The sequence below is a fragment of the Oncorhynchus tshawytscha genome, linkage group LG11 (assembly GCF_018296145.1).
Source record: "Oncorhynchus tshawytscha isolate Ot180627B linkage group LG11, Otsh_v2.0, whole genome shotgun sequence".
NCBI classification, from domain to species: domain Eukaryota; kingdom Metazoa; phylum Chordata; class Actinopteri; order Salmoniformes; family Salmonidae; genus Oncorhynchus; species Oncorhynchus tshawytscha.
Window position 1 is genome coordinate 5,563,616 of NC_056439.1, and position 26,389 is coordinate 5,590,004.

The 26,389-nt window shown below is 41.3% G+C and overlaps 3 protein-coding genes across 4 annotated transcripts in view; 1 reads left to right on the plus strand and 2 right to left on the minus strand.

The window, feature by feature from the left end:
• The window catches only part of LOC112232358 (zinc finger protein 473 homolog), a 282,634-nt gene that overhangs the window by 119,901 nt on the left and 136,344 nt on the right, over window positions 1–26,389 (plus strand). The gene's annotated exons all lie outside the window — the stretch shown is intronic.
• The window catches only part of LOC112232352 (zinc finger protein 777-like), a 125,735-nt gene that overhangs the window by 74,077 nt on the left and 25,269 nt on the right, over window positions 1–26,389 (minus strand). The gene's annotated exons all lie outside the window — the stretch shown is intronic.
• Window positions 3,459–12,093, minus strand: LOC112232124 (Wilms tumor protein homolog). Its single transcript, XM_024398935.2, has 6 exons — window positions 11,607–12,093; window positions 11,125–11,255; window positions 10,778–10,945; window positions 7,680–7,826; window positions 5,267–5,378; window positions 3,459–4,862 (listed from the first exon to the last, which is right to left on the minus strand). The coding sequence occupies exons 1-6, from the start codon at window positions 11,881–11,883 to the stop codon at window positions 3,925–3,927; spliced, it is 1,773 nt and encodes a 590-aa protein (XP_024254703.2). The 5' UTR covers window positions 11,884–12,093; the 3' UTR covers window positions 3,459–3,924.

A 26,389-nucleotide genomic window follows, 5' to 3' on the forward strand; every position in this document is an offset into this window, starting at 1 on the left:
GGGTAGATCTGTGTATAGTCACCCGGGGGTCCTTTGGGTTGATATTCACACGGTGCGGGGAGGTGGGGAGTACTCCTGTTCTGCCTCTGTCCTGACTCATTTCTTTCCCTCCCACACTCTAATTGTTCTCTCCAGCTTTAGTTTGGTCACGGTAGCCTTGTTCATGAAGATCTGTCCTTCCAGCATCATCATTCCTATCACAGTTTCTGATACAAGAGGACTTTTCTTCTTCCCCTTCTTTTTGTCAATTTTTCTTGTCTCAATTATCTCCTTGACCAAATCCAACCTAGTCTTGTTGAATGAACCATCCATTGGACATCTATTTTCTCCTGCCACTTCTGTCCCGACATGCCATTTCTTAAAAGTGAATGTAAATTCCACAGCGGGAAACTTCCTTTTGCATATATTCAACAGGCGTGACAGGCTTCATTGCTCCCATCTCCTCATTCTGGTTTGACTGTGCCATGGTGCTCCGGCTTTTTATTTAGATAGTCTGCGTGTAATGTGTTTTCCCAATTTCTATAGGGTTATCCTAAAGTGGGTGTAATATGTAGACATATGCCTATATAAATTATTCTCTCTCCCCTTTCAGTATGTGTTAAACAGTGGATGATACTGTAATCCTAATTCTACTTTCACTTAATCCAGGCTATAGTAAATGGTTCTACTAAACTCAAATATATTTCACACACGGGCCTCACAGAGACAACCGCAGGATATAATATTAGAAATTAAAGTCTATCTTAAGGGTGTAGCGTAACAGTAATATGTTATACACCAGTGCTCCCTAGTCATAGTGTCAAAGTTATTTTCAATTAAAATATCTTCAGGACTTCCATGTAATAATTTTATTGATATACTAAGGGTTTTCTATACTGTCATATGGTAAGAAAGTGTCACTAACAAATATGTTCAGCCTTTTATTCAAATGACCTTTTATTACCCAAAAACCCCACCATAATCCACAGACAAACAAACAAATGAAACATACAACGCACTATTCATAAACAACTCAACATTCACTGGGTAAATTTCACATAGAATTACCTCTACAAAAATAAAAAATAAACCACCCTCCCATAGGTCAAGGTGGCCTGGGTAATTGTCGCTGAATTACCTCTACAAAATAAAAAATAACTTGTATTCAGTAATGGTCGCTGCATTACTACCCAAAATAAAATAAAATAGATGATTATCGCTGAACCACCTCTTCAAAACCAAAATAACTAGTATTGGGTAATTGTCACTGAATTACCTCTACAAAATAAAAAATAGATGAGTATTATTGCTGAACCACCTCTCCAAAATAAAATAACTATTATTCAGTAATGGTCTCCGCATTAACACCCAAAATAAAATAGATGATTATTACTGAATCACCTCTCAAAAAATAAAATAACTAGTATTCAGTAATGGTCGCTGCATTACCACCCGAACTAAAAATTAAAATCATCAATCATTAATTTTATTCATCATATATTGACATCATGCATTTCACGAATAGCCCGTTATGTAATTTCTCCAATCTAGAATTCGACTATGTCATATTCAAAGTGTATGTATATATTTTAGAGTGAGTGAGGTGCCACTTACTTGTTAGAGGGAAACCACACCAGTGAATGCCAATTAATTACAGACTTAGAATAAATAGATGTCTGCTTACCTTGTTTATTTTGGAGCTTCGGCACCATGGTGTAGAATCTCCTCCAACCAATGTTGGGGTAGGTTCCTTGTCAATTATTTGCTTATTGGTGAAATTAGCAATCAGACAATATCTTTAAGTAAATCAATCAAAAACCTTTATTAATGCAATTGCAGACAGAAGTTGACAACGGGAACATAGCATGCATGTTTCCGAGTAAGTTCTGCAAAATAGGAAAGGATCCAAGTTGCTTTAATACTCTTACAGTCAACCCCTAGTGATGTAACTGCCTATGTCAACACCTTCTACTCATGAGACCAAGCCCATGCATATACAGTTATATAAACCTGCAGGAGAGACAATAGTTCCAGTGTTTTCTAAGGGCTCAGCAGTAATTTTCCACTCCCCAAGTTGCTTTATAGTGGTATGTCTGACTAGTCTCTTATCTCATTCACTACCCTGCAGGGTTCTGCGTCTATGAATCTCTTTTAGTCTTGAGGCGCTTTCTCACAGACACCCTGTTTTGACTGCAATAACTCACACATCTCTCAGACAGCTTCTTATAAGAAGCAGAGACTAGAAAAGAACCGTGGAACAATATTAAACCTTATAATACATATATATTGCTAATCTGTATTCCAAGACCCTACATGTGTAGTGGAGGAGGGGGTCTTATAGCCCTCCCCTTCTATTAATACAACATAAGCATAATCAATTATTATAATACATCAATCATTTGGTGCAGCCCCTATCATGACCCCCATCACCCCAAACATGACACTTTGTATTCAGCAGTAGCGTAAAGTACTTAATAAGTAGAAATAGTTTGAAGTACTACTTAAGCAGTTTTTGGGGTATTTGTACTTTACTATTTATATTTTTGACAACTTTTACTTTTTACTTCACTACATTTGTAAAGAAAATAATGTACTTTTTACTCCCTACATTTTCCTTGACACCCAAAAGTAATCGTTATATTTTAAATGATGAGCAGGACATGAAGATGGTCCAATTCACACACTTATCAAGATAATACATGGTCATCCCTACTGCCTCTGATCTGGCGGACTCACTGAACGCAAATGCATCATTTATAAATCATGTTGGAGTGTGCCCCTGGCTATTCGTACATTTTCAAAATCAGGGAAATGGTGCTGTCTGCTTTGCTTAATATAAGGAATAATATAAGGAATATAAGGAATGATTTACACATTTACTTTTGATAGTTAAGTATATTTAGAACCAAATACTTTTATTCAAGTAGTATTTTACTTGAGTAACTTTCTATTAAGGTATCTATAGTTTATTCAAGTATAACAATTGGATACTTTTTCCACCACTGGTATTCAGGACAAAAAGTGAATTGCTTTGCCACATTTCTTGCAGTATTACTTTAGTGCCTTGTTGCAAACATGATGCATGTTTTGGAATATGTTTATTCTGTACATGCTTCCTTCTTTTCACTCTGTCAATTAGGTTAGTATTGTGAAGTAACTACAATGTTGTTGTGTCAGTGTTCTCCTATCACAGCCATTAAACTCTAACCGTTTTAAAGTCACCATTGGCCTCATGGTGAAATCCCTGAGTGGTTTCCTTCCTCTCCAGCAACTGAGTTAGGAAGGCCGTCTGTATCTTTGTTGTGACTGGATGTATTGATACACCATCCAAAGTGTAATGAAAGGGATATTCAATGTCTGCTTTTTTCATTTTTACCCATCTACCAATAGGGGCCCTTCTTTGTGAGGCATTGAAAAACCTCCCTGGTCTTTGTGGTTTAATCTGTGTCTGAAATTCACTGCTTGACTAAGGGACCTTACAGATAATTGTATGTGTGGGTAACAGCGATGAGGTAGTCATTCACAAATCAAGTTAAACACTATTATTGCACACAGAGTCTATGCAACTTATTATGTGACTTGTTAGGCACATTTGTACTTCTGAATTTATTGAATCTTGCCATAACAAAGGGTTTGAATACTTTTTGACTCAAGACATTTCAGCTTTTCATTTGTAAAACTTTTGAAGAACATAATTCCACTTTGACATTACGGGGTAGTGTGTAGGCGTGTGACAAAAAATATAAATGAAATACATCTTAAATTCAGGCTGTAACACAATATTGTATTACATGCCTTATATATCACACAATGTATGGGCCTTGCACTTCAACGATTGACCCACAACTACTGTTTACTGGCTGCATCTATGTCATCTTGCTGCGTCTACCTGTAATGCAGGGTTTGATCTAAACGTCAGAAGCTATCAAGTGGAATGGTTACTTTCTATGTTATAGTGGAATGTTTTTTCTGCTGGTGCATCTTGAGGTATCTCCTCTCCGAGAACCTCTTCCCACACTGAGTACAGGCGAATGGCCTTTCTCCCGTGTGGACCTTGAGGTGCATCTTCAGCTGGTGCTTGCGGGAGAATCTCTTCTCACATTGGGGGCAGCTGTAGGATTTCTCCCCCGTGTGGACTCTCTGGTGCCTGTTCAGGCTGGACGATTGTGAAAAACTGGCCTGGCACAGGTGGCAGCCGAATGGTTTCTCCCCCGTGTGCACCCTCTGGTGGATCACCTGTTTGCAGAAACTGAAGGCTTTCCCACAGAACGAACATGGGAAGAGCTTCTCTTTGCCACCAGATCTACTGATAGCATCACTACTACTGTCATTTGTCAATGGGCTTGTGTAGCCATTTAGTGTTGAAGCACTGGCTTTGTCTGAGGTCTGGTTTAACATTAGGAGAGTGTGAGGAGGACGAAGGCCAGGGAGGGTCTGCGTTGTCGCAGATTCCATGTTCCAGTTGATAGATCCTACAGAAGGTATGCTGAAGGCAGCACCTGTTAGGAGGTCAACCTGAGGCGCCATCAGTCTCTCTGAATCACAACTATAGGAGCAGGACGGAGCATCGTTTGCAGAGTCTGTTTCTGTTCTCTCCTGCTGCATATGGATACCTACCAGTCCCCGTGGACCAAATCTACACCTCGCACTGTTGTCAAGTTCGGTTGTTGTTTTGTGGTCGACTGTCTGTTTATGGTTGTGGTTAACAGTGTTGTTCCCCAGCCCAGAGTTGAGGATGCTGTCCCATCCACTGACCTCCACTATGTCGCTTCTGGTCCTGGCCTGCTCAGTGATATCATCCCCTGGGCTCTTGGCTGCACCAGTCTGGGTCTGGGAATCCAAAATTGTTGTCCAGTCTCCTCTGTTAGCCTCCAGCCAACCACCTGCAGGAAGAGGTTAGGAAATAGACTTTAAAAACATGGTAGAGAACTCTACATATGGAGTTTTTTTTGTGTCAATTACCTGGTGAAGTTCATACATTATAATGTCTGTTTTTACACGTAAACATAAGTTCTATTGATTTAATTTCATGAATGAAGACATTATAGAAAAAAAGAAAATAGCCAGGCGCATCACAATTCCCAATGAAGATCTATTACTGTATGTAGGCAGGTAGCCTAGCGGTTAAGAGCTTTGGGCCAGTAAACAAAGGTTGCTGGTTCGAATACCCGAGCCGTCAAGTTGAAAAATCTGTTGATGTGCCCTTGAGCAAGGTACTTAACCCTAATTGCTCGGGTTAAGAGTGTCTGCTAAATGACTAAAATGTAAATTGGCATGTCTCCCTTACCTTGCTCCCCAATCTTTAGTGCACTCAGCAGATCAATGCTCTCTGGTCTGTCCTCTATTGTCTCCTCTTTGACTAGCAGCAGATCAGGCTTCCCATCTTCCATGTCTACTGACTGTAAGAGATACAGAGTGAGAGGATGCTGGATCAAGAAATCTGATATCAGAACCCTGCTATGGAGCATCTTCTGATTGGGGGATTGAGGGATTGATTGAGGGATTGCTATGAGTATTATGCAAACATGTTAGTTGATTTGATACTATGCAAACATATTGGTTGATTTGATTACGTGACACTCTCTAATGATTTGATATTTCAAAGGCATGGTCTCACACCTAAAGGGCAACTCCACCACTTTTCAACCTCACTTTCATTATCTCCAGCACAATACCAGTATCAACATACACTAAAAGTATGAAGATGCCTGCTCGTAGAACATCTCTTTCCAAAATCATGGGTATTAATATGGAATTGGTCCCCCCTTTGCTGCGATAACAGCCTCCCCTCTTCTGGGAAGGCTTTCCACTAGCTGTTAGAACATTGCTGTGGGGACTTGCTTCCATTCAGCGACAAGAGCATTAGTGAGGTTGGGCACTGATGTTGGGCGATTAGACCTGGCTCGCAGTCGGCGTTCCAATTCATCCCAAAGGTGTTAGATGAGGTTGAGATCAGGGCTCTGTGCAGGCCTGTCAAGATCTTCCACGTTGATCTCGACAAACCACTTCTGTCTGGACCTCACTTTGTGCATGGGGGCATTGTCATGCTGAAACAAAAAAAGGCCTACCCCAAACTGTTTTCACAAAGGTGGAAGCACAGAATCAGAGCAGCAGTAAATAACAATAGCGGGGATATATACAGTCAATGTGCGGGGGCACCGGTGTCGAGGTAATATGTACATGTAGATAGAGTTATTAAAGTGACTATGCATAGATAATTGCAGAGAGTTACAGCAGAGTAGAAAAAAACATTTTTCGAGCCTTCCTTTGACACTGCCTGGTATAGAGGTCCTGGATGGCAAGAAGCTTGGCCCCGGTGATGTACTGGGCCATACACACTACCCTCTGTAGTGCCTTGCGGTCAGAGGCCGAGCAGTTGCCATACCAGGCAGTGATGCAACCCGTCAGGATGTTCTCGATGGTGCAGCTGTAAAACCTTTTGAGGATCTGAGGACCCATGCAAAATCTTTTCAGTCTCCTGAGGGGGAATAGGTTTTGTTGTGTCCTCTTCACGACTGTCTTGTGTGCTTGGACCATGTTAGTTTGTTGGTGATGTGGATGCCAAGGAAATCTGGCACCATCTCAACAGCGAAGCATGGTGTTGGCAGCATCATGCTGTGGGTATGTTTTTCAGAGGCAGGGACTGGGAGACTAGTCAGGATCGAGGGAAAGATGAACGACGCAAAGTACAGAGAGATTCTTGATGAAAACCTGCTCCAGAGCGCTCAGGACCTCAGACTGGAGCGAAGGTTCACCTTCCAACAGGACAACGTCCCTTTCAGGAGACATGAAAACAGCTGTGCAGCGACACACTCCATCCAACCTGGCAAAGCTTGAGAGAATCTTCAGAGAAGAATGGGAGAAACTCCCCAAATACAGGTGTGCCAAGCTTGTAGCATCATACCCAAGAAGACTCGAGGCTGTAATCGCTGCCAAAGGTGCTTCATGTACTGAATAAATGGTTTGAATACTTATCTAAATGTGATATTTCAGCTCTGAATATTTAATACATTTTCAAAAATTTATAAAAGCCTGATTTGATTTGTCATTATGGGGTATTGTCTGTAGATTGATTTGTAGAAACATCTCAAGGACGATCAATGGAAACACGATGCACCTGAGCTCAATTTCGAGTCTCATAGCAAAGGATCTGAATACTTACGTAAATAAGGCATTATTAGTATTTTTTTGCATTTTTAATTTGCAAACATTTCTAAAAACCTGTTTTCACTGTCATTATGGGGTATTATGTGCCGATTGATGAGGAAAAAAATATTGTATCAATTTGAGCTACATAGGCAGCAGAGTGGGCAGCAGCTACGTAAAAGAAAATCCAGCACATGCACAGAAATCTCTATCAATAGCCACAGCAAGTTGGGTCCCAGAAAATCGGGAATAGTGTATATTTTTGTTTTTGTAATTTTACCCCCTTTTTCGTGATATCCAATTGGTAGTTAAGATCTTGTCTCATCGCTGCAACTCCCCAACGGGCTCGGGAAAGGCGAAGGTCGAGTCATGCTTCCTCGAACCCCAGGCTGTAGTGACGCCTCAACACTGTGATGCAATGCCTTAGACAGCTGTTCCACTCTGGAGGCCCCATAACAGGCTTTTAAAATGTAATATTGATGGACAATTTCAACTTAAAATATTTTTTAAAAGGCACTCATTTCGTGGAACAACCCAGTTCACAGTGGGCTCACCTCAGTGAGATTGTGTGTGGTCCTGTACAGCTCAGCTGGTTCCTCTTTGGGTTCAGGAGGAGTTGTCTGGTTGTCCTCCATGACCATGGTCTCCTCAGGGTTCCCCAGGCCCTCCTCCTTCACCAGCAGCACATCTGGACCCTCCTCCTTGAAGAGAGGTGATACAGATTACACTCCTTCAGGTACATACACACACAGATAATAAAACACACTTTCAGCATGGAGTTATCCATCCCCACTATTTTTGAGTCCTATACTGTTGTTGCAGAATGACTTCATTGTTTTTAAACCCATCATGGTGGACATAAATATGCTGTGGGTAAATATAAGTGAGATATGTTAAGTCATTATCAGACAAACCTGACTATTTTAACATGTACAGTAGGTGTATGTTAGTGTCTGGGTATGTGTAGGTATTAGGGCTGTCAAACGATAACAATAATCAAGTTAATGGCATTAATAAATCGAATTAGTCAACATTTTTAAATGTGCTCAAATTTGTCCCCAAAGAAAGATTTTTCCATTTAAAAAGTAGTGCATTGAGGTACAGGCATACGATGCTTTGATCGTAAGGGAAGGAAACACAAACTGATCTACATCAGAATCTTTTAATAGCATTTTCACCATAAACAACACAAAAGTCACGAACATAGCTACAGCTCGTAATGCTCCCAATGTTTATGTAGGCCTACTCCCTCTTATCAATGTTCTTGAAGTGTAACACTTGTACACAGTACAGACACACTCTCTCTTTCTCTTACACACACCATTTTAAGTACTGTTAAAGCATTCTAGGTAAAAATAACTTGTCTCTTTGGATACAAAGAGCTTTTAAACTGATGAAAGCATTATAACCATCTGTACTGTTCAGATACCTTTACTCACATAGTCCTACGCAGTCTCCCTCCCACTCTCACACTATTGACTATGATATTGTTGACTACTTTGTTGGGAAAGAGAAAGAACGGCATTTCGCTGGACTAGTGCACATGACAATAAAAATGTGAAACACCCAACCTCTCTCTCACACATACACACAATCATACACACCCCACTCTTGCATATGCAGCCTAACTTTGATATTTTTGAGGAGCCTATTCCTTTTCAGTTCTTCCTGTGCCATCCAAATGTGCATAGCCTAGTCAGTGGTCAAGTTATCAGGTTTCTAGGTAACATGACTAGCTAGCTAACCAATGGTGTTTGTTGTCAAATCAAAAACAGCAGCTTGTGAGTAGTTTAAAACCAATCCTCGTCTGAAAGAAAAAACATAGCTCCAATACTATTGGGTATAACTCTCACATGATTTTGGCTAGAGGCACACAGTCTTCAGCTATGCAAACGTGCAAGCGTTGACTGTAGCTGTGTTCCCTGTTGTGTTCTGCATTTAAAAGCGCCGGTGCGGAAACACAAAAAAGGTTCCACGTGGTGAAGATATGGAAAAGCAATTAACGGCATTCAAAAAAAATGTACAGAAATAAACATGTCACACGTTAAACGATGGCCCTAGTAGAAATATTTAGTAAGTGTATATTGGTTATAAAGCACTGTTGAGTGTATGCAGAATAGGTTGAGATCATATGTGATGAATATTAAAGAGAATCTCAATAAAAGTCCCATTTCGTGTTTATTAAACATAAACACGTTTTAAATACACCATATGAAAACCACATATACACATGTCCCAACTAAATATCAGCATTAACTTGTTGAACTGCATTTATTTTCTAATTAAAAGTGTCTTGGGAAAATATTCAGTAGGTGAATGGAAGTAATCCAGGCATTTGTGAACATATATCCTACACAGTACAAACATAATATGTAACAGACTTTAGGCTTATATATCACACAATGTCTGGATGCAAAATTCTACCCAGGAATATTCAACACTGAAGTCTGTTACTCGTTTTTCCAAATGCACCTGTGGATCTTTTCTGGTGATAGCAATGACAATGTATAAATTTGTCTTTAATGCAGGGTTTGATCTAAACGTCAGAAGCTATCACATGAAATGGTTTCTTTCGATGTTATAGATTGGAATGATTTTTCTGCTGGTGTATTCTGAGGTAGCTCCTTTCTGAGAACCTCTTCCCGCAGTGCATACAGGCAAACAGCGTTTCTCCTGTGTGGATCTTCAGGTGCATCTTCAGCTGGTGCTGACGAGAGAACCTCTTCTCACACTGGGGGCAGCTGTAGGGTTTCTCCCCTGTGTGGACGCTCTGATGCCTCTTCAGGTCACCAGCCTCGGCGAAGCGCATGTGACACTGTGTACAGCTGAAGGGTTTCACCCCTGTGTGGACCCTCTGGTGCCTCTTCAGGTTGCCAGCCTGGGCGAAGCGCATGTGACACTGTGTACAGCTGTAGGGTTTCACTCCGGTGTGGATCCTCTGGTGGATCTCCACATTATGGGGGCAGCTGAATCCTTTTTTACAGAACATGCAGAGGAACCGTTTCTCTTTACTATTGCACGATGTAGAGTCCCCTCTCTGAGCCTGGGCTTTTGTCCCGTCATTTGAGTTCAATACCTGATCAAAATGGACGCGGCCGTGTGAATCAGAAGACTCCACCGACGTGGACACTGGGTCGCAATCTCTGAACGCACGTAAAGGGGAGTGGGTCACAACATTTCGATTTGTCTCCAAGCTTTCCCTGTAATCTAAGAAGTCACTGGTGTTGTCCAGCGAGAGTCCTTCTCTTAAGTGAGTCTCATCTGCATTCCATGTCTGAGGAGAGTTGCGTTCAACTTTCACATTAACCTCATCTACGACAAGACCTTCCCCTTTCTTATCTAGGTACCTTTCAGAGTATACACTACTACTGTACTGGTTCCAGTTCCCTCTCATTGGATTAGTTTGTGTATCTAAGCCCACAGGCATGTCACCAGATATCATCTGTGTCTCTGTAGCGTATGAACAAGACGGATCATTGTGAGTTTGTAATGCATCACCTGAGTCCCGATTGGATAAAACTGTCCTCGGGTTAGCGTAAAGTAAATACTCTGAGTGGGGAGCAGGAGGACAGCCCAGTCGCCCCAGCCTCGTTAAAGTCTCGGTGTCTGTCTCTGACTCTGACTTGAGTGCGGCGTTTGGTGTTCCACTGACCTCCGTGATGCTGTGTCGGGTCCTTGGCTGTGCTGGGGCAGTGGTGGGGTCATCCGTAGCTACAGGGGGCGCTCCAGCCGCTCCAGTCTGGATGTCTGTGCTGTGTCGTGGGTCCTCCTCTCCTTCAGACTGCTCCAGCTTGACCACAGGACCTGCAGCCTCTGCAGACTGACAAAGAAGAGAGGAGGTTATTGGATAACAATGTCATAGGGAAGTTTCACAAGCTTCCCTATAGCAGATAAATGAGGATGTACATGTAAGCAAATTAATAGCTGAGGGGAGCCTTTCTGAAATAAATTGGCAACATTTGATGTACTGTAATTGTGATGTAATACTATTACACTAACCTCTATCATGATAATGTGCTGGGTTGAGGTTCCACTCCCCTCATCATCAGTGATTGGTTGGTCATCTCTCCATGTATTGTGTCCCACTGGCTTAACAAAGCTTCTGTAGCCTCCAGTGCGATGTCCTTCACCTAAGAGAGTGATTGGGCGAAAAGAGGTGGATAGGTTAGGTACTGTCAATGCTCAACTGTATATTGTACACCAAGGTAACATCTCATAACTTCTTGAAATACTATTTATTGATTGGTGTATTATGTTCCATGTGTTACATTGTTTTCATTGAGTAAATAACAGGAAATGCAGTAAATTAATATTCTGGTTAGAATGAGTGTTTTTGCGCAAAAATAGCTAAGTAATCAGGGAAAATATTGCATACTATCCAAAAACTGACCAAGACTAAATTCTGGGTAACACATCTGAACAGATGTCCAGAGGGGAACGGTGCGACAGGCCGCGCATCCTCGGCCTTCTGCAAAATGTACCTCTTGCCATTCCTTTGTATCGGTCGAGGATCTTGACACTACTGGGACGACTGGCGAGGACGCGTTCTGGCATTGTCCTCTCTGCGCGCTCCCGTGCCACCTTTAGTTCCAGTAGTTTCCTCCGTAATGTCCTGTTTTCTTTCTGGCTTTGGGTTATTTCCAAACGAAACACTGCATAGTCGTCGTCTACGAGTTTACAGATTTCTGCAACGGCTGCATTCGCTAGCACCTCCATGATGGAGGCTATTTGAGTGTGAAACACCATACAGTTAGCCATTGTTTGCGAACGTTAGGTAGCTAGCGTTACCAATATACCTTCTATCAACTAAGTCGTCTCCAACACGAATTATACTCTATATGGGGTGAGAATGTGATGCTGTACAGTTATGACTACTCATATTTTGAAATCCAGGGTGTTAATGAACGTCTAAGAAATTGTTCATGGTCATTGTGGTTCACTTCCGTTTACTTCTCCTTCTTCTTAGGTGGGGTTTAACTGCGGTTGGCATCCAATATTGACGGTGCATTACCGCCACCAACTGTACAGGGGTGAAAAAAGGAAACTGCATACGGTGAGAGTGGGAGATACTTTTTGATATTATCTCTCTCTCCTTCAGTTCTTCAAACCACTCTGCCGCATCCACAATAATGCCCATCTTCCTTGACTTTCCCTCCACATTAGCTGTGCCATCATCACTGACATTAAAAACACAAAGTCCACCTTCTTTACATACAGCATATCTGGATCCTGCTGGTGGGAGGCCAACTCTGCATTCTACTTTTTTCTACCATTCTACCGCCTCCGCATAGGAGACAGACTGAATTTCCTGATTTTGTCTCTCCATCTCTTTCACCCTATATGGGCATTCCAAGGATGTCGCCTCATGTTCTCCACCACAGTTACAATACTTTATTCCTCTGTAATTCTCTTCTGCTATACAGTCTCCATCAAAGTGGTTTCCCCCACACGTCCCACATCTCGGCTCGTTCCGTCTGCAGACACTTTCTGCATGTCCAAACATTTTACATCTGTTACACTGCAAAGGCCTGGATATAAAGGCTCTGACAGGATAATACACATATCCCAGCTGCACTCAGGTTGGGAGGGACTCCACATTTTTTTTAAACACAAGGAGAGACAAACTCTTCTCCTTCTTGCCATGAACCACACCATTCATCCAGCATACATCAACCACTCCAGGAATTGACTTTAGCATATTAATATCAACTTATTATGCAACTCCAGAAATGACTCCTTTAATAAGTGCCCTGCTCTGATTTGACTTTACCCAAAGCTTTCTCCACCACTTTGGATATCTTCAATGGGTTTACCGACTTGGGTGTACATAGTTCCAGAAAACATACTTCTACCAAGATACGATGGGGAATTATCAACCCTAGCCTTTTCCTTTCCCACATCAATTTAGCTTATTTTTCCATTTGTTTGGACAAATGTCCATTCTTAATTTCCACTGCAAATTGATTCAAGCGCCACCATAGCAATAAACGCAAGAAACCCTACCTTATTAAACTCATTCTCTCTGGATCCCTCTCTTCAGGCCTACACTGGGGGGCTCCCAGTCAAACCTCACCCTTGGGCTAACCGCTACTCTTGTCACTGCCTTAGCATAGGACACTTTCTTCCCCACTCAAACTCTGGAAATCTCAACCTGTCTCTCTCTCACAGGGCACTTCGGATCCCCAGCTGCATGGGCGCCCACACACAGTGCTTTCTCTATCCCAACTTTACACCCACTCTGACTATCCATTTGAGAAAAAAGTAAATTTTTATATATTACAAGTATACTGAAGTATACTTAAATATGCTACAAATTCACATAATATACTACAAATACGAGATGTACTTTTTTAGTATATCTAGTACTATCTTTACTATCATTACACTTAACACATTTTAAATGCATTGTTTTTCTAAGTATACTACCGTAGTGGAGCGGGTTGAGAGCTTCAAATTCCTTGGCGTCCACATCACCAGCAAACTAACATGGTCAATGCACACCAAGATAGTCGTGAAGAGGGCACAACAAAACCTATTCCCCCTCAGGAGACTGAAAATATTTGGCATGGGTCCTCAGATCCTCAAAAGGTTTTACAGCTGCACCATCGAGAGCATCCTGACGGGTTGCATCACTGCCTGGTATGGCAACTGCTCGGCCTCCGAAAGCAAGGCAGAGGGTAGCATGTACGGCCCAGTACATCACCGAGGCTAAGCTTCCTGACATCCAGGACCTCTATACCAGGCGGTGTCAGAGGAGTTTAATAACTCTATCTACATGTACATATTACCTCATTTACCTCGACACCTGTGCCCCGCACATTGACTCTGTACCAGTACCCCCTGTATATAGCCCCGCTATTGATATTTACTACTAATTATTTGTTATTCTTATCTCTTACTTTTTTGGGGGTATTTTCTTAAAACTGAATGGTTGGTTAATGGCTTGTAAGTAAGCATTTCACACTGTAAGGCCTGTTGCATTCGGCACACGTGAAAAATAACATTTGATTTGATTTGAAAGAGCAGGTGTTCCTAATGTTTTGTATACTCAGTGTATATGGATCTTTCTAAAAACAAGGGTACCAAGTCATTAATAAACTTTTGCAATTTTTTCCATGTGAATACATTATGATATAAAAATGATATAAAATGGAGAATATAGATACATTCAATTGAATTCATGAGTTGAACCAAACTTATGTTTAAACCCTTTTTCATGCTGGGGAGTCTTCACAGTTTTGGCAAAAATCATGTGACATAAAACACAACCTTTCTTTCCTTACATTTATGATACAGTTGTTTGTTGTTAGATCATATACTAAGGTTTTACCAATTGAATTACACATTGACATTGATTCTGTGAAATTCGTGGATATTGTTGTCAGACTTTTTTTCATGGAGATCTTGGATTGTGTACTGTAACCTCATAACATTTCATATCTCTATGTTATGGTGTGGAAACAATTTTTCATGTGATTGCAAAATCCAATGCTTTAAACAGAAAGAGTAACTTTACTATGATTACTAAAACTAAAATTGATACTGAAATTAATGGGGTTCTTTAATATAATTACATATGATAGTTGTTTGAAGTGCGTTTGGTGTCTAGCTGTATTCAAAATATATTTGTTTTGCTATTTATCTAATATACTAAGAATATACCTAAGTACAAAAAAATCACAGACATAGTTCTATATAGTTAAATATATTGATATATTCAACAAGAATAAAATCCTGCTTGGGTACATTTCTCACATTTTGGGATCTCCCTCCTACATACTGCACCAAATCCTTGGCACCTACAGCACAGTAGGGTTTCAGAACATAGGCTCTCAGAGAATAGCAAATATAACCTAACCATATCAGGTAGAAACTCTGTGCCAAAGCTCAACAAGACAGACAGGGTATTCTGTCTCGCCATTGCCACCGGGTCTACATCTCACCAAACGGCACGCATCAGAAACACCAGGAAATATTACACTCAACGCTACCCCATTGATCACTCCTTTGAGTGGCGAGCTGCACGACACAGGTCAATCTCCGAGGCGCGTGACGCGGAGCGCCCACTGCGTTTGGGCAGAGGATGCAACTGTTATCAGTTTGTCATTCACCCAGCTTGAAACAACATATGGACATTTCCATCTAAAAGGATCCATGAGCACCAACATGTGAAGTTCATAGGAGCATGTCAAATTGGGTGTCAAATTAAAGATAAGAGTCTCTCTATATACATTGCTCAAAAAAATAAAGGGAACACTAAAATAACACATCCTAGATCTGAATGAATGAAATATTCTTATTAAATACTTTTTCCTTTACATAGTTGAATGTGCTGACAACAAAATCACACAAAAATTATCAATGAAAATCAAATTTAGCAACCCATGGAGGTCTGGATTTGGAGTCACACTCCAATCCAACTTTGATGTAATGTCCTTAAAACAAGTAAAAATGAGGCTCAGTAGTGTGTGTGGCCTCCACGTGCCTGTATGACCTCCCTACAACGCCTGGGCATACTCCTGATGAGGTGGCGGATGGTCTCCTGAGGGATCTCCTCCCAGACCTGGACTAAAGCATCCGCCAACTCCTGGACAGTCTGTGGTGCAACGTGGTGTTGGTGGATGGAGCGAGACATGATGTCCCAGATGTGCTCAATTGGATTCAGGTCTGGGGAACGGGCGGGCCAGTCCATAGCATCAATGCCTTCCTCTTGCAGGAACTGCTGACACACTCCAGCCACATGAGGTCTAGCATTGTCTTGCATTAGGAGGAACCCAGGGCCAACCGCACCAGCATATGGTCTCACAAGGGGTCTGAGGATCTCATCTCATTTTGGTCAGTGTCCTGCGGCCGGAGCCACACATGTCGGGGAGGGGGTACTGTCACGTGTGCTCCCTCTCCAGCCTCTAGGTCACCAGGCTGCTCGTTATGGTGCACACCTGTCACCATCATTGCTCGTTGTCAGACTCACCTGGACTCCATCACTTCCCTGATTACCTTCCCTATATATGTCAATCCCTTTGGTTCCTTCCCCAGGGGTCATTGTTTCTGTTCCAGTGTCATGTCAGTGCATTGTTCGTGTCTCTTGTTTTGTTCATTTGTTTATAAAATTATGCACTCCCTGAACTTGCTTCCCGACTCCCAGCCCACACACGCTACAGTTGTGTGAAAAAAATCCACATTTTAGGGTGGCCTTTTATTGTCCCCAGCACAGGGTGCACCTGTGTAATGATCATGATGTTTAATCAGCCACACCTGTCAAGTGGGTGGATTATCTTGACAAATGATAAATGCTATGATTTAAACAAATGTGTGCAGCATTTTTTAAGAGAAATAAGCTTTTTGTGCACATGGAAAATTTCTGGGATCTTTTATTTCAGCTCATGAAACGAACCCAGTATCATAGATTATTGTGAAATAGACACATTGCTTATGCAACATTAACCAATTAAAAACAGTACTGTAGCAATGAGGTTTGTGCAGTAAGCTATAAGCCCAATATATTATCACCGCATATTGACTTTGCTTGAATTGCCCTGCCAATGCATTGTTGTTCGGGCCATTTAAAAAAATTATATTTCAAAATTTAATTTTTCCTCCACTGACCAAAAAAAGCTGAAGGCAAACTTTGAGTCGCACTGCATTATTTGTGCCTCATGCACAAATTCATGTTGTTACTCCGATGAACAGAAAAAGTTAAATATTTCTCAATTAAAAAAGACCCAAGCCACTAATAATAACAACGCAGGCCCATTGAAACACTTTCCTACTTTCATTACTGCTGCAGTGCTTGATGAGTGTCTTTAATTCCTTCAACCTCTTGAGAACCAAACCACAGATCAAAAAGACATACCGATCAAACAGTCATGCTTGTTCCCAGCCTTTCCAGGGAGATTTTCCTAGCCACCATGCTTCTACATCTGCATTGCTTGCTGTTTGGGGTTTTAGGCTGGGTTTCTGTACAGCACTTTGTGACATCGCTGATGTAAAAAGGGCTTTATAAATTAATTTGATTAACTGGTTAATTGCGAATTCAACATGGCTTTGTGATTCTGTATTTTGTCATTTACAGAACTGTTGTCGTGCCTCAGAAATCAACTCATAAGCCTGAAGGATAGCATCGTTAACAGTGTCCTAATCTGAGCTCTGGTGAAGAGATAAAGGGGCTTTCCCACAAGAACACTTTGGAGGAGCAGTGACCAAATAGATGGCCAAAAGTATGTGGACACCTGCTCGTCGAACATCTCATTCCAAAATCATGGGCATTAATAAGGATTTGGTTCCCCTTTTGCTGCTATAACAGCCTCCACTCTTCTGGGAAGGCTTTCCACTAGATGTGGAACATTGCTGCAAGGACTTGCTACCATTCAGCTACAAGAGCATTAGTGAGATCAGGCACTGATGTTGGGCGATTAGGCCAATTAGTTGATTTGATACTATACTAATGGTTGGAGAATTCAATGGCATGGTCCCATACTTAAGACAAAATTAATTATGACCTAACCTAATACCATTCAGACAGTAGTTAACAGTGGACTCACCTCAGTGAGACTGTGTGTGGTCCTGTGCTGTTCAGCTGGTTCCTCTGGGGGTTCAGGAGGAGGTGTAGTCTGGTTTACCTCCATTACCATGGTCCCATCAGGGTTCCACAGACCCTCCTCACACCCCTCCTCCTCCTGGAAGAGACAGGTGATACAGATTACAGACATACACTCCCTCAGGTACGTACACACAGACGTTTGAGTCCTATACCGTAGTTAAATAATTACTGAATTGTTGTTAAACCCATCATGGTGGCCATAAATATGATGTTGTGGGTAGAAATAAGTCAGCTATGATAAGTCACCATCAGACAAACCTGACTGAACTATTTTGACATGTACAGTAGGTGTTTGTTAGTGTGTGGGTATGTGTAGATACAGTAAGCTCCAAAAGTATTGGGACAGTGACACATTTTTGTGGGGGGTATGATATTTGTGCTTCTGTAACTTTCTCACTTTTTTGTCCCATTACTTTCGGTCCCCTAAAATGGGGGGATGATGTACAAAAATTGTAAACCATTTCTAAACGGTTCACCCGATATGGATTAAAATACCCTCTGTTTAAAACTGACAGTCTGTACTTTAACCTCAAAGTCATTGTATCATTTACAATCAAAAGTGCTAGAGCAGTGGCTCCCAAACTTTTTATAGTCCCATACCTCTTCAAACATTCAATCTCCAGCTGCGTACCCCCTCTAGCACCAGGGTCAGATCACTCTCAAATGTTTTTTTTTTGTTGCCATCATTGTAAGCCTTCCACACACACACACTATATGATACATTTATTAAACATTAGAATGAGTGTGAGTTTTTGTCACCACCCGGCTCGTGGGAAGTGACAAAGAGCTCTTATAGGACCAGGGCACAAATAATGATAAATAATTTTGCTCTTTATTTAACCATCTTACCTATAAAACCTTATTTGCTCATCGAAAATTGTGAATAACGCACCACAGGTTAATGAGAAGGGTATGCGTGAAAGGATGCACATAACTCTGCAATGTTGGGTTGTATTGGAGAGTCTCCATCTTAAATCATTTTCCACACACAGTCTGTGCCTGTATTTAGATTTCATGCCAGTGAGTGCTGAGAATCCACTCTCACATAGGTACGTGGTTGCACAGGGCATCCGTGTTTTAACAGCATGATTTGCCAAGGCAGGCTACTCTAAGTGCAGCCCAATCCAGAAATCTGGCAGAGGCTTCTGATTAAATTCAATTTTCACAGAACCGCTTGTTGCAATTTCGATGAGGCTCTCTTGTTCAGATATCGGCAATTGGAAAGGGATAACGAATACAGTTGTTTGTTTCATCCGTTTTGGGAAAGTACCTGCGTAATTGCGCAGCCAACTCACTCAGGTGCTTCGCTATATCACATTTAACATTGTCCATAAACTTGAGTTCATTTGCACACAAAAAATCATACAATGATGGGAAGACCTGTGTGTTGTCCTTGTTAATGCAGACAGAGAAGAGCTCCAACTTCTTAATCATAGCCTCAATTTTGTCCCGCACATTGAATATAGTTGCGGAGAGTCCATGTAAACCTTGATTCAGACCATTCAGGCGAGAAAAAACATCACCCGGATAGGCCAGTCGTGTGAGAAACTCATCATCATGCAAGCGGTCAGACAAGTAAAAATGATGGTCAGTAAAGAAAACTTTAAGCTCATCTCAATTTTTTATGTGTCATTACTTTGCCCCTTGATAACCAGTACACTTCTTCTGTATGTTGTAAAAGTGTTACATGGTTGCTGCCCATATCATTGCATAGTGCAGAAAATAGACAAGCGTTCAGGGGCCTTACTTTAACAAAGTTAACCATTTTCACTGTAGTGTCCAAAACGTTTTTCAAGCGGTCATGCACGTGCATTACCACTCCACTATGTCTCCCTGTCATGGCTTTTGCCATGTACAGATACCAACATGAGCAGCAGCTACGTTTGGCTACATACTGACAGTTAGTGGAATTTTCGCGAGAGAGTAACATTTTATGTGACTGGATGTTAATTAATTGACTAGGCTACCTGTATTTGACATTGTGTTGTTATTTCGCTTAACACTAGATGGTTTAATTTCATTCTTGGCAGTGAAACGAGGCTACTCAGGCAAGAAAGAAAAAAAAAAATCACACCAATGTTAAATATAAATGGACTAAAAATGTCCCAAAAATGTGTAAAAAAAAAGTGAATCGCATTTTTATTTGTCATACCCAGACGGAATTGGGCGTACCCGTCCCAATACTTTTAGCTCATTGTATATTTAGTTATAAAGGGCTGTCGGGTGTACTGTATGCTAAATATGGTGATATCTGATGCAATGTATACAAAATAGAGTCTCAATTAAAGTCTTAGAATGAACAATCCCATTTTGTGTTTATTAAACATAAATAAGTTTAAAATACACCATATGAAAACCACACATACACGTAAACTACAAATCTGCATCATAAACAACATTCATTTTCTCATTAAGTGTCTTGGGAAAGAAATTAAGTAGTTGAATGGAAGTTATGAAATAAGCATTTGGGAACATCATATACAGTGCCTTCATAACATTTTCACACCCCTTGACCTTTTCCACATTTTGTTGTTTTACCATGTAGGATAAAAATTGATTCAATTGAGAGAAAAAAACCATATCAACAATCTACACAAAATACTCTGTCAAAGTGGAAGAAAAATTCTAACATTTTTATTTTAAAAAAAATTGAAAAATAAAAAAACACTAATATATCATAATTAGATAAGTATTTAACCCCCTGAGTCAATACATGTTAGAATCACCTTTGAGCCTTTCTGGGTAAATCTAAGAGCTTTCCACACCTGGATTAACCAACAATTGCCTATTATTCTCTTCAAAAATCTTCAAGTTCTCGAAGCTGTGCACCAGAAGAGAAAAATAACTTGTCCCAGCCATGAAAGCTGCCAAAGCGTGTGGGTACATTGCTTACATCCACTATGACAGGCTTATTGTCCCCCCGCAGAAAACACACACACACCAACTGATTAATGGACTGCTGAATGTTTTTTTTTCTCGTTTGTTTGTTCTTTTCCATATTATGTATGTCTCTGAGAAGCTACCCAGGAAAGGGCAAAAACATTTGCTCATATTAATATATATGTAGCCTTAGAAATAAGGTTAATGAAAATCAATAACTTGCTAACATCAGATAGCATTCAAATATTAGCCATTTCTGTGACTCACTTAGATAATTCCTTTGATGATACACCAGTAGTAATACAAGGATAACATCTATAGAAGAGACAGGAATGCTTATGGGGGAGGTGTTGCTATATACAGTGCCTTCGGAAAGTATTCAGATCCATTGACTTCTTCCAAATTTTGTTACGTTACAGCTTTACTCTAAAAATTATTTTTAAATAAATATCTCAGCAATCTACACACAATACCCTATAATGACAAACCAAAAACAGGTTTAGGTATTTTTGCTAATTTAAAAACAAAAATACATTATTTTCATAAGTATTCAGACCCTTTGCTATGAGACTCAAAATTGAGCTCAAGTGCATCCTGTTTCCATTGATCATCTTTGAGATGTTTCTACAACTTGATTGGAGTCCACCTGTGGTAAATTCAATTGATTGGACATGATTTGGAAAGGCACACACCTGTTTATATAAAAGGTCCCACAATTGACAGTGCGTGTCAAAGCAAAAACCAATCCATAAGGTCGAAGGAAAAACCTGGGGAAGGGTACCAAAACATTTCTGCAGCATTGAACGTCTCCAAGAACACAGTGGGCTCCATCATTCTTAAATGGAAGAAGTTTGGAACCACCAAGACTTCCTAGATCTGGCCGCCCGGCCAAACTGATAAATCGGGGGAGAAGGGCCTTGGTCAGGGAGATGACCAAGAACCCGATGGTTAGTCTGACAGAGCTCTAGAGTTCCTCTGTGGAGATGGGAGAACCTTCCAGAAGGACAACCATCTCTGCAGCACTCCACCAATCAAGCCTTTATGGGGTGAAGGTTCACCTTCCAAAAGGACAACAACCTTAAGTACCACTCTTTTCTCTGTATACATCAATGATGTCGCTCTTGCTGCTGGTGATTCTCTGATCCACCTCTACGCAGACAACACCATTCTGTATACTTCTAGGGCCGATTTCAAGTTTTCATAACAATCGGAAATCAATTTTTTTACACCTTTATTTAATCTTTATTTAACTGGGCAAGTCAGTTAAGAACACATTCTTATTTTTAATGACTGCCTAGGAACGGTGGGTTAACTGCCTCGTTCAGGGGCAGAACGACAGATTTTCACCTTGTCAGCTCGGGGGATCCAGACTTGCAACCTTTCAGTTAACTAGTCCAACGCAATAACGACCTGCCTCTTGTTGCACTCCACAAGGAGACTGCCTGTTACGCAAATGCAGTAAACCAAGGCAAGTTGTTAGCTAGCATTAAACTTATCTTATAAAAAACAATCAATCATAATCACTAGTTAACTACACGATTGATTCTATTACTAGATATTATCTAGCGTGTCATGCGTTGCGTATAATCTGACAGAGCATACAAGTATCTAAGTATCTGACTGAGCAGTGGTAGGCAGAAGCAGGTGCGTAAACATTCATTCAAACAGCACTTTCGTGCGTTTTGCCAGCAGCTCTTCGTTGTGCGTCAAGCATTGCGCTGTATATGACTTCAAGCATATCAACTCCCGAGATGAGGCTGGTGTAACCGAAGTGAAATGGCTGGCTAGTTAGCGCACGCTAATAGCGTTTCAAACATCGCTCGCTCTGAGCCTTGGAGTGGTTGTTTACCTTGCTCTGCATGGGTAACGCTGCTTCGAGGGTGGCTGTTGTCGTTGTGTTCCTGGTTTGAGCCCAGGGAGGAGCAAGGAGAGGGACGGAAGCTATACTGTTACACTGGCAATACTAAAGTGCCTATAAGAGCATCCAATAGTCAAAGGTTAATGAAATACAAATGGTAAAAAGAGAAATAGTCCTATAATTCCTATAATAACTACAACCTAAAACTTCTTACCTGGGAATATTGAAGACTCATGTTAAAAGGAACCACCAGCTTTCATATGTTCTATTGTTCTGAGCAAGGAACTTAAACGTTAGCTTTCTTACATGGAAAATATTGCACTTTTACTTTTTCCAACACTTTGTTTTTGCATTATTTAAACCAAATTGAACATGTTTATTATTTATTTGAGGCCAAATTGATTTTATTGGTGTATTAAGTTAAAATAAGTGTTTATTCAGTACTGTTGTAATTGTCATTATTACAAATACATTTTTAAAAATAGACCGATTAATCGGTATCTGCTTTTTTGGTCCTCCAATAAATCGGTAGCGGCATTGAAAAATCATAAATCGGTCGACCTCTACTCTGGACGGTTCTGACTTAGAATATGTGGACAACTACAAATACCTAGGTGTCTGGCTAGACCGTAAACTCTCCTTCCAGACTCACAATAAGCATCTCCAATCCAAAATTAAATCTAGAATCGGCTTCCTATTTCGCAACAATGCATCCTTCACTTATGCTGCCAAACATACCCTCGTAAAACTGACTATCCTGCCGATCCTTGACTTCGGCGATGTCATTTACAAAATAGCCTCCAACACTCTACTTAACAAATTGGATGCAGTCTATCACAGTGCCATCCGTTGTCACCAAAGCCTCATATACTACCCACCACTGCGACCTGTATGCTCTCGTTGGCTGGCCCTCGCTTCATATTCGCCGCCAAACCCACTGGCTCCAGGTTATCTATAAGTCTTTGCTAGGTAAGGCCCCGCCTTATCTCAGTTCACCGGTCACCATAGCATCACCCACCCTTAGCACGCACTCCAGCAGGTATATTTCACTGGTCACCCCCAAAGCCAATTCCTCCTTTGGCCGCATTTCCTTCCAGTTCTCTGTTGCCAATGACTGGAACGAATTGCAAAAATCACTGAAGCTAGATACTCATATCTCCCTCACTAACTTTAAGCACCAGCTGTCAGAGCAGCTCACAGATCACTGCACCTGTTCATAGCCCATCTGTAAATAGCTCATCCAACTACCTCATCCCCATTCTGAATTTATTTATCTTGCTCCTTTGCACCCAAGTATCTCTATTTGCACATTCATCTTCTGCACATCTACCATTCCAGTGTTTAATTGCTATATTGTAATTACATCGCCACCGTGGCCAATTTATTGCCTTACCTCCCTTATCTTACCTCATTTGCACACACTGTATATAGACTTTTTCTATTGTGTTATTGACTGTATGTTTGTTCATTCCATGTGTAACTCTGTGTTGTTGTTTGTGTCGCACTGCTTTGCTTTATCTTGGCCAGGTCGAAGTTGTAAATGAGAACTTGTTCTCAACTAGCCTACCTGGTTAAATACAGGTGAAATTAAATAAAAAAGTACACAGCCAAGACAATGCAGGAGTGGCTTTGGGACAAGTCTCTGAATGTCCTTGAGAGGCCCAGCCAGAGCCCGGACTTGAACCCAATCGAACATCTCTGGAGAGACCTGAAAATAGCTGTGCAGCAACGCTCCCCATCCAACCTGACAGAGCTCGAGAGAAGAATGGGAGAAACTCCTCAAATACAGGTGTTCCAAGCTTGTAGCGTCATCCCCAAGAAGACTCGAGGATGTAATCGCTGCCAAAGGTGCTTCAACAAAGTACTGAGTAAAGGGTCTGAATACTTATGTAAATGTGATATTTCAGTGTGTGCAAAGCTGTCATCAAGGCAAAGGGTGGCTACTTCGAAGAATCTAAAATATATGGTTACTTTTTCTTGATGTGAAGTGATATTACGTCTGCCGTTTTTGATCGACCCAAGACAGTTCTACGGAAACACACAGCGATAGACAACTGTCATCTATTTTCTACGCAAACTTTCTAAATGTCAATGAAAAATCTCTGGGCAAATTTATGGAAACATAGTTAATGAGTTGAATCAGCAGTTTTTTGTCTGGGGCTACAACAACAAATGTGTGCTGTTGGGGGTAATGAGGACTGGAGTTGGGAACCACTGGCCAACAGAGTACAAAAACATTTTTTATGCCTTATACACTGAGTGTGCAAAACAATAGGATCACCTTCCTAATATGAAGTTACATCCCTTTTTGCCATCAGAACATCCTCAATTTGTCGGGTCATTGACTCAAAAGGTCTCCAGTGTCCAGGTCTCTCGATGTCCTTCGGGTGGTGGACCACTCTTGATACACATGAGAAACAGCAGCGTTGCAGTTCTTGACACACTCAAACAGGTGCGCCCGGCACTTACTAACATACCCCGCACTTAAATCTTTTGTCTTGCCCGTTCACCCTCTGAACGGCACAAATACAGTGGGGCAAAAAAGTATTTAGTCAGCCACCAATTGTGCAAGTTCTCCCACTTAAAAAGATGAGGCCTATAATTTTCATCATAGGTACACTTCAACTATGACAGACAAAATGAGAGAAAGAAAAATCCAGAAAATCACATTGTAGGATTTTTAATGTTTTTTTTGTGCAAATTATGGTGGAAAAATCAGTATTTGGTCAATAACAAAAGTTTCTCTCAATACTGTTATATACCCTTTGTTGGCAATGACAGAGGTCAAACGTTTTCTGTAAGTATTCACAAGGTTTTCACACACTGTTGCTGGTATTTTGGCCCATTCCTCCATGCAGATCTCCTCTAGAGCAGTGATGTTTTGGGTCTGTTGCTGGGCAACACAGACTGAACTCCATCCAAAGATTTTCTATGGGGTTGAGATCTGGAGACTGGCTAGGCCACTCCAGGACCTTGAAATGCTTCTTACAAAGCCACTCCTTCGTTGCCCGGGCGGTGTGTTTGGGATCATTGTCATGCTGAAAGACCCAGCCACGTTTCATCTTCAATGCCCTTGCTGATGGAAGGTTTTCACTCAAAATCTCACGATACATGGCCCCATTCATTCTTTCCTTTACACGGATCAGTCGTCCTGGTCCCTTTGCAGAAAAACAGCCCCAAAGCATGATGTTTCCACCCCCATGCTTCACAGTAGGTATGGTGTTCTTTGGATGCAACTCAGCATTCTTTGTCCTCCAAACAAGACGAGTTGAGTTTTTACCAAAAAGTTATATTTTGATTTCATCTGTCCATATGACATTCTCCCAATCTTCTTCTGGATCATCCAAATGCTCTCTAGCAAACTTCAGACGGGCCTGGACATGTACTGGCTTAAGCAGGAGGACATGTCTGGCACTGCAGGATTTGAGTCCCTGGCGGTGTAGTGTGTTACTGATGGTAGGCTTTGTTACTTTGGTCCCAGCTCTCTGCAGGTCATTCACTAGGTCCCCCCGTGTGGTTCTGGGATTTTTGCTCACCGTTCTTGTGATCATTTTGACCCCACGGGGTGAGATCTTGCGTGGAGCCCCAGATCGAGGGAGATTATCAGTGGTCTTGTATGTCTTCCATTTCATAATAATTGCTCCCACAGTTGATTTCTTCAAACCAAGCTGCTTACCTATTGCAGATTCAGTCTTCCCAGCCTGGTGCAGGTCTACAATTTTGTTTCTGGTGTCCTTTGACAGCTCTTTGGTCTTGGCCATAGTGGAGCTTGGAGTGTGACTGTTTAAGGTTGTGGACAGGTGTCTTTTATACTGATAACAAGTTCAAACAGGTGCCATTAATACAGGTAACGAGTGGAGGACAGAGGAGCCTCTTAAAGAAGAAGTTACAGGTCTGTGAGAGCCAGAAATCTTGCTTGTTTGTAG